This window comes from Psittacula echo (assembly GCF_963264785.1).
Source record: "Psittacula echo genome assembly, chromosome: 5".
NCBI lineage: Eukaryota > Metazoa > Chordata > Aves > Psittaciformes > Psittacidae > Psittacula > Psittacula echo.
Window position 1 is genome coordinate 88,692,104 of NC_137739.1, and position 8,550 is coordinate 88,700,653.

The window sequence follows — 8,550 nt, forward strand, 5'->3', positions numbered from 1 at the left end:
TGTGCCTTTCAAAGTGCAGAAGCTGGTGGGAATCAGGGTCTCAATGCTGCACTCTGAATATCAAGGGGAGTCTCTCTCAGGCTGCAGCTTCACAATAGATTTCAGATAAAGGAAGAAATTGTAGACTTCATTAATACATTATAACTAATGTCAACATAATTAATTACTGTATTTCATTAATGTTAATATAATACATAATAAAGGGTGAACTGTTCTGAGACCACACAGTGTTAAGGACATTTTGGGCACATCAGGGAGTTCTCCCATTGATCTTAAATGCCCTATACTTATATGGTGAGATAAATGGAATTCCAGCTGGAGAAAAACACCCACATCCCATGTCCATGCCCAGCTCATGCTGAAGTACACCAGGGAAAACAAATGGAGCCTGTGGCTCATTTCCATAGACGAAAGGCAATCTTGAGCACAAAATAGATGATAACTGAGAGCTGTCTGGGTCTGAGAGAAGCCAAAGCACACTGGTGTGGTATAATAGCTTTCCTTTACCTGTCTGAGTGGGAATTAACTTGTATTTGAAAAGTACATGGATGTTGAACAGTCTCTTTTGTGTGCTCTGGCAAACCACAGCAAGAGGGGAGATGTTGTCTAAGGTCTCAGGGAAAAGTGGTTTCTACCTGTAGCCAATGATGGAGACAGCAGAAATGTAACTAAATGCTGAAGAACTTAAGGTGTCAGAGACTTTTAATATCAGAGAGTTTCCTTGAAAACCTTCACCATAACTTGTTTTCTTCCTTCTAGTTAGTTGGATGTCTTTGCTTAGACTATACATATAGAATCATAGAGCCACAGAAAGCCCCAGCTGGACCTCAAAAGATCATCTGATCCAAGCTTTTGTGGGAAAGGGGGCCTAGATGAGAAGGGTGATGTGTAGGGCTCCTCTCTGCTTGATGAATTACCTCATACTTGTATCCTTATTTCCCCTTGGGTTTAAGAAAGTTTCCAAAGCAGAAACAACTGAATTGCTCAAAGGTTTACCCACACTTGATGCTAGGCTCCTAGGAGAGGTCTGCATTGCCATTGTCTTGTGTCGTGGATCCAACTCAGTGAACTGGCAATAGGAACCTCAGTCTAACGTACAGGAGAGGTACAATTGTGAATTCCAGCAACACAAGAAACAGGCTTGGGCTTTTGGAAATACATTGTATACTGGGAGCATCATTGTATGATTCTGTTTCAATCTTTGTAGAGAAAGGGTTAACATAATGCAGAAACTCCTGGCTGCAGACACAAAACTCCCACACAAAATACGTAACAGAGGTCCTGCTATAGAAGTCTAGTATCATACTTGGTAAAAGAAAATTAAATAATGACCAGAGAAAAATACTGGGAAATAAAGTTCCCCTTACTACTCTATTTCCCTCACTGAGAGGAATAACTCCTTTTTAACCCATGAGGGACATGGTCTTGGTGGACAAGGACTGCCAGAGCAGTGAGCACTGGCTGGGCTGTTGGGTGCAGAGGGTGATGGGCTCTACTCTGCAGGAGCCTGGGGGCGGCCACGGGGCTTTGTTTCCTTAATCTCTTTAAACAGAGACACAGGAGAGCACCACGGTGTGTAGGGACCATCCCACAGTACCTGAACAAGAGAAGTAGGGCAGGAACAAAGACCTGGCCTACTGCAGCCAAGACTCCAGAGCATCAGGAAAACTGGTGATGAGGAGGCAGATACAAGACCAAGCCAATTCCCTGGCCAGCATCCTGTCCAGCAATTGCTAAACAGATCCATGATGAAGCCTACGCCACCATCAAAGGATTCCATAGACATGCACATCTCCTACTAAACTGGAAACCAGAACTCTTCAACATAGCCCAGGCTCCCTGGGATGAGCTTAGATAGAGATGGGGAGCAAATGGGCAGAGGGTGGGAATGGAGCCCCAGCTGAGGCTGCTCAGGGAGATAAAGGCCTGTTAGTTAATCCTGGGACAATTCCTCCCTGCCTCAAAATGCCCATTTCTCACCCTTCAATACAGTGGAAGCCCAGAGTCACCAGCTCAGCTGTTGGAGATCCAGGCACTACATGTGGATAACACCACTGGGGCTGGAAATCTGGGCTCTAAAGTATGCACTGGGGGACAGCAGCAGCTCCAGAGATAGAGTCACTTGTGCTTCATGTCCCATTTGGAGACCCTCTGCATGATCAGAAATGGCTCTAAACCCATGCTCCTTCGTTGCCATGGTCAGACCAAAACCTTCGCATGGTCCACAAGTATGTCACAAGCATCCTATGAGCTGCTCATCACTGCTGCTGTGTAGCTGTGCTCAGGAATGGCTCATCCACACCATGTCACTCAGATGCCCAAGCACCACAATGCCTTTCAGAGGTGATTTCACACCCTTTGCTTTTCCTTCTCTTTGTTTTCCTCTGGGAAAGCACGAGCAGTCCTGGAGGTTTCCTCCCAGGAGAGCACATGCAACTGTATTTACAGACCCAGCACCACAAGCTCAGCTCTGGGAGTCTGACAGGAGCTCACCTCTCTTCACATCAGGTGCTTAACAGAGGTGATGCCTGCATGTGGATGTTCTCTGCTGCACTGGGGATAAACCCTTGGCTCCCATCACTCGGTAGCAGAGAGAAGGCACAGGAGGTAACACCAACACAAAGCACAGCCTCACCTGAATTTAGGCATTGGGCTTTCTTCTCCCTGTCCTTGTGTCCTCTTTAGTAAAGCTGTATCAGAAAACAGCCTTTCCAACGTGGGTTTTCTTTATAAGAAGAGGGAGCAATGTCTCATGCAGGTTGTGTTTCTTTTTACATATGCAGCTAAAGCAAGATGCACTGACTTATTGAAGATTAAATGAGGATGAATCTTATTTTGTTATAAAGAAATGCAGCATTTCCAGTTTTCAGAAGAATATAATCTATAAAAATCAGCTTTTGGAATCAGCATGTTTGAACATAAACTCAGCTTTCAAGTAAGCTCAGAAACGTACAAATCATGTATTTAACTATGTGAATGTTATCTGTTGTGAATGATCTCAAACAGCTTGATAAATGTGATTTGGTGACTGGAATGACAAGTAAAAGGCAAGGGAAAAAGTCTGGAGGTCATTCATGGGACTGGGACTTTCATTTGCTCTAGGATTATGGGCAGTCTCATCAGGTTCTTCTAAGGTGTCTTCTGACACAAATTGCCTCCAAAGTGAAAGTGAATAAAGATCTGATTCTTTTCTCAAGCCTGGCAACACATGTGATTGAATACATCCATAGCTTTAAGTGTCCAGGACAGAAAACCAAAAATGCCTTTTGTTGCTTCAGCGTGCTCCCTGTTCTCTTCTAAACACCTCAACTGAAAAACAAAACACATAATTCGGCGTGAGAAAGTATAGTAGAATATACTGATTCCACCAAAATGTGGCAGTTGAAATGCTGAGTAATTAGTGTGAAATATGGTCCAAAAGAGAATCTCTATTTATAAATACTTAGATGTTTCTATTCCTTTTTCCTCAGCAGATCATAGGAGGAAATCACACGCAGACTAAATTCATCCTGTTAGGAATTACAGATAGCCCACGTGCGCAGACTCCACTTTTTCTCTTGTTTCTATTGATTTACATTGTCACTTTGGTGGGGAACGTTGGCATTATCACATTGGTGCGGGTGTCTCCCAGCCTCCAAACCCCCATGTACTTCTTCCTCACCCATTTTGCCTTCACTGACATCTGCTATTCCACAGTCATCTCCCCCAGGATGCTGGCAGACCTGTTATCAGAGGACAAAACCGTTTCTTTCGCTGGCTGCATGATGCAATTCTTCACCTTTACTTTGTTTGGCACTGCTGAGTGTTACCTTTTGGCCATGATGGCCTATGACCGGCACGTTGCTATCTGCCAGCCCCTGCTTTATGTGACCATCATCTCCAGCCGCGTCTGCTGGCAGCTGGTAGCATCATCCTACCTATTCGCCTTCCTCAGTGCCATCATCTGCACATGGTGCACATTTGGAGGTTCCTTTTGTGGTCCCAACCACATCAACCACTTCTTCTGCAATATCGTCCCTGTGCTAAACCTTGTGTGCCCTGATAACCACAGCAGCGAGATGGTCTTTGCCTTTGTCACCATCAATGTGGTAGGCATGAGTGTGGTCATTTTGCTCTCCTACATCTGTACCATCCGCACCGTGCTGAGGATGTGCTCAGCACAGAGCAGGGCCAGAGCCTTCCTCACCTGTGCCTCCCATTTGAAAGCTGTTTCCATATTCTTTGGCACAGGATTCTTCAGCACAGGATTCTTCATGTACCTCCAACCTCCATCTAGCCACAGGAGCCTGGATAAGGTGGCCTCCATCTTCTACACTGTGGTCACCCCCACGCTCAACCCATTCATCTACGGCCTGAGGAACAAGGAGGTGAAGGGGGCTCTGGTGAAGTGTGGGAGGAAGTTCTTCCACCAGTGGCAACATAAAAGAGTTGTATCATCCAGGACATGCACAGTTCATGCCAAGTCAGAAAGCCTATGGGTCATAAAAAACAATGGGATTTTCCAATAATCCTCATGATTTGATGTAGGTTCTTCTACAGTTCCTGTACAAAAGTCAGTGACAGTATTTAATAAGATACAAACCACTCAAATCACTTCTTCCTTCAAAGCAAAGCAAGGGGAGAGGAACCTCATATTTCATTTCACTTAGCAGTCCCCAGCCTGGAGGAAGAAATTACCTTCAGGCCTCTTTTCCTCACAGGAAACACCAATCAGCTTTATTCAGTTATAACTTTCGTCACTGATAAACACGTATTTTTCCTGCAAGATTCTTGACCTTGTCTTCCGCTCCAATAAAATTCCTCACTCTTACCTGTGAGCTTTTTATTAAAGCTGCTGGGGTGGGAGGGAAGAGGAAGTGTAGTTTTACATTTGCTTGCTCAAAAAGAGTCAGAGGAAAGGTTTCAAAAGATTCACTGCATTTGTTTGTGCCTTTCAAAGAGAAGAAGCTGGTGGGAATCAAGCTCTCAAGCTGCAGCTTTGAATATCAGGGGGAATCCCTCCCCAGGCTGCAGCTTCACAGGAGATTTCATTTAAAGGAAAAAATTGTAGACAATAGAATTCATAATACAGGATGATGAACTGTGCTGAGACCACGCCATGTTACGGACAATTCGGGCACATCAAGATCTCCTCCCATTCATTTTAAGTGGTGTTTTACATTCATCTGAAATGACCTGTTACCTAAATGGTCAGAGAAATGGAATTCCCGCTGGAGATCAGCACCCATACCCCATGCCCATGCCCAGCTCCTGCTCAAGCACACCAGGAAAACAAAATTGTCTATTTCATATAAGAATTAAGTTTGTAGGAAGCTTCCATAGATGAAAGACAAACCTGAACACAGAATCGATGGTATCTGACAGCAGTCTGGCTCTGAAAGAAGCCAAAACACACTGATGGGGGAAAATATCTTTCCTTTAGCTGTTGTGAGTGAGAATTAACTTATATTGGGAAAGTGTATGAATGGTGAATGGGATTTTTATGTGCTCAGAAAAAAAACAGTATGAAAGTATACGCTGTCATAGGTGTGGGGGCAACGTGGCTTCGACCTGTGGTCAATGAAGGAACCAGAATCTATATAATTAAATGCTAAAGAGCTTTGCAGAATAGAGACCTTTGATATCGGACAGCTTCCTTCAAAACCTTCACCATATTTTATTTTCTTCTATTTTGTTGGATATTTTGCCTCACACTATACATATAGGTATACATATAGAAACATAGAGCCACAGAAAGCCCAAGCTGGACCTCAAAAGATCATCTGGTCTGAGCTTTTGTGGAAACAGGAGTCTAGATGAGCAGTGTCCTGTGTAAGGCTCATTGCTGCTTGATGAATTACCCCACTCTGGGGTCCTTATTTCCTCTTGGATTTAAGAAAGTTTCCAAAGCAGAGACGACTGAAATGCTCAAAGGTTTACCCACACTTGGTGCTACCTTCCCAAGTGTCCTGGGTTCAGCAGTAGCAGTCATTTTTCCTCCTTCTTAGTAGCTGTTGCAGCACTGTGTTTTTGACTTTCAGCCTGGGAACAAAGCTGATAACACCGATGTTTAGACTGACCAAGGACTTTGTGAGTCTCATGCTCTGCCAGGGAGGAGGAGAAGCTGGGAGGAAGCAGGGACAGGACACCTGACCCAAACTGACCAAAGAGGTATTCCATACCACAGCACGTCATGCCCAGGAGGTAGAACGGAGAGTTCCCGGAAGGGCTGGATCACTGAAGGGTGGGGGTGAGGTACCGGTTGGTGAGCGGTTGCATTCTCTTCCCTTGTTATTTCCTTTATCATTATTATTATTGGTGGTAGCAGTAGTGATTTGTGTTATACCTTAGTTATTAAACTGTTCTTATCTCAACCCGTGGGACTTGCATTCTTTTGATTCTCCTCCCCGTCCCTCCAGAAGCGGAGGGAAGAAAGGTGAGGGGGAAGTGGACTGCGTGGTTCTGATTTACGGCCTGGACTTAAACCACGACACCAAGGGAGGTCTTGAATGCCATAGTCCTCTGTGTGGTGGATCCAACTCAGTGAATTGGCAATAGGAACCTCAGTGCAACATGCAGGGGAGGCAGAATTGTGAATTCCAGCAACACAAGAAACAGGCTTGAGGTTTTGGAAATACATTGTAGACTGAGAGCATCCTTGCATGATTCTGTTTCAATCTTTGCAGAGGAGGGATCTACAAAATGCAACAAATCCTGGCTGTAGACACAAACTTCCCACACCAAATACATGACAGAGGTCCTCTCCATAAGTGGTTCTGACACCTCAAATAGCAAGCACCTTTTTGGCAAGAAGAGCTGGACATAGGTCTCTTTCCCTTTGCTTTAGGTGTTGTTAGATCAGCATGAATGTTTTGGGGGAGAATATGGGATTCTCTGGAGATGATTCAAAACCTGGCCTGTATTGACATGAGCATTTAAGACAGTATTCATATGACAGCCTTATCAACCTAACAATTAGTTAGCAATTCTCATCTTTAGATACCGTATCTTTACCCATAGATAACAGAGAGAATAAAGGTCTCAGAGCAGTGAGTAACATAGGTTAGGTTAATGCCATTTTTTCTCTTAAAATCATAGAATCATAGAAACATAAAATAGTTAGGGTAAGAAACAGCTTTAAGATCATCCAGTTCCAACACGCCCCTCCCATGGGGAGGGACACCTCACATTAAACCATGCCACCCAAGGCTCTGTCCAACCTGGCTTTCGCACCTCCAGGGATGGAGCATTCAAAACTTTCTTATGCAACCCACTCCGGTGCCTCACCACCCTCTCAGTAAAGAATTTCTTCCTTAGATCCAATCTAAACTTCCCCTGTTTCAGTTTGAACCCGTTACCCCTTGTCCTGTCACTACAGTCCCTGATGAAGAGTCCCTCCCCATCATCCTTGTAGGCCCCTTCAGATACTGGAAGGCTGCTCTGAGGTCTTCATGAAGCCTTCTCTTCTCCAGGCTGAACAGCCCCAACTTTCTCAGCCTGTCTCCATACAGGAGGTGCTCCAGTCCCTGATCATCCTCGTGGCCTCCTCTGGACTTGTTCCAACAGTTCCATGTCCTTTTGATGTTGAGGACACCAGAACTGCACACAATGCTCCAAGTGGGGTCTCACGAGAGCAGAGCAGAGGGGCAGGATCACCTCCTTCGACCTGCTGGTCACGCTCCTCTTGATGCAGCCCAGGATACGGTTGCTTTCTGGGCTGCGAGCGCACACTGAAGCCGGCTCATGTTCATTTTCTCATCAACCAACACCCCCAAGTCCTTCTCTGCAGGGCTGCTCTGAATCTCTTCTTTGCCCAACCTGTAGCTGTGCCTGGGATTGCTCTGATCCAGGTGTAGGACCTTGCACTTGGCATGGTTAAACTTCATCAGGTTGGCATCAGCCCACCTCACAAGCGTGTTGAGGTCCCTCTGGATGGCATCCCTTCCCTCCAGCGTATCAACCGAACCACACAGCTTGGTGTCATCGGCAAACTTGCTGAGAGCGCACTCAATCCCACTGTCCATGTCACCGACAAAGATGTTGAACAAGATCGGTCCCAACACCGATCCCTGATGGACACCACTCATTACTGGTCTCCAGCTGGACATTGAGCCGTTGACCACAACTCTAAATGTACATCATTCAGTAATTTAACTTTATTTCTTGCACTTTTACAGAAAAATTTCATTGCCCTTTAGTGACAGAGGAGAAATGCCCTGAAAATAAGAAGAGGTCATAAGGCAGGTTCTAAGCCATCAACTGGGAGATGGTGATGGCTGTGCAAGAGCATTTTGACAGGGCTAGCAAGGAGCCCAGAGCTAATGTCCAGTGACCATCCGAAAACACCGAGAGGGGTGGGGAAAAAATACATGCAATAAAATACAGCAGATAAATCAGATTGTCTGTGGCCTTGTGGCACAAACCAGTCATAGGAAGAAAGACAGACTTGGAAATGGTTCCAAACCAGGTCTTTAAGCCTAAGGAATAGGGAAGGCAAAAAAAAATCCTTGCTGTCAAGTGAAGCTCTGGAGACCTCTGTCACAAAACCAGCAGCCAAACATCCTGCCAAAG

The 8,550-nt window shown here is 45.2% G+C and overlaps 1 protein-coding gene across 1 annotated transcript; it reads left to right on the top strand.

The window, feature by feature from the left end:
- Positions 1-2,195: 2,195 nt before the first annotated feature.
- LOC308221385 (olfactory receptor 5AP2-like) lies at positions 2,196-4,817 on the top strand (the record flags this gene model as incomplete). The annotated part of the gene is made up of 3 exons (XM_080618368.1): positions 2,196-2,228; positions 3,474-4,430; positions 4,767-4,817. 3 exons carry the CDS (start codon positions 2,196-2,198, stop codon positions 4,815-4,817), a joined length of 1,041 nt encoding a protein of 346 aa, XP_080474494.1.
- Between the last annotated feature and the right edge of the window lie 3,733 nt (positions 4,818-8,550).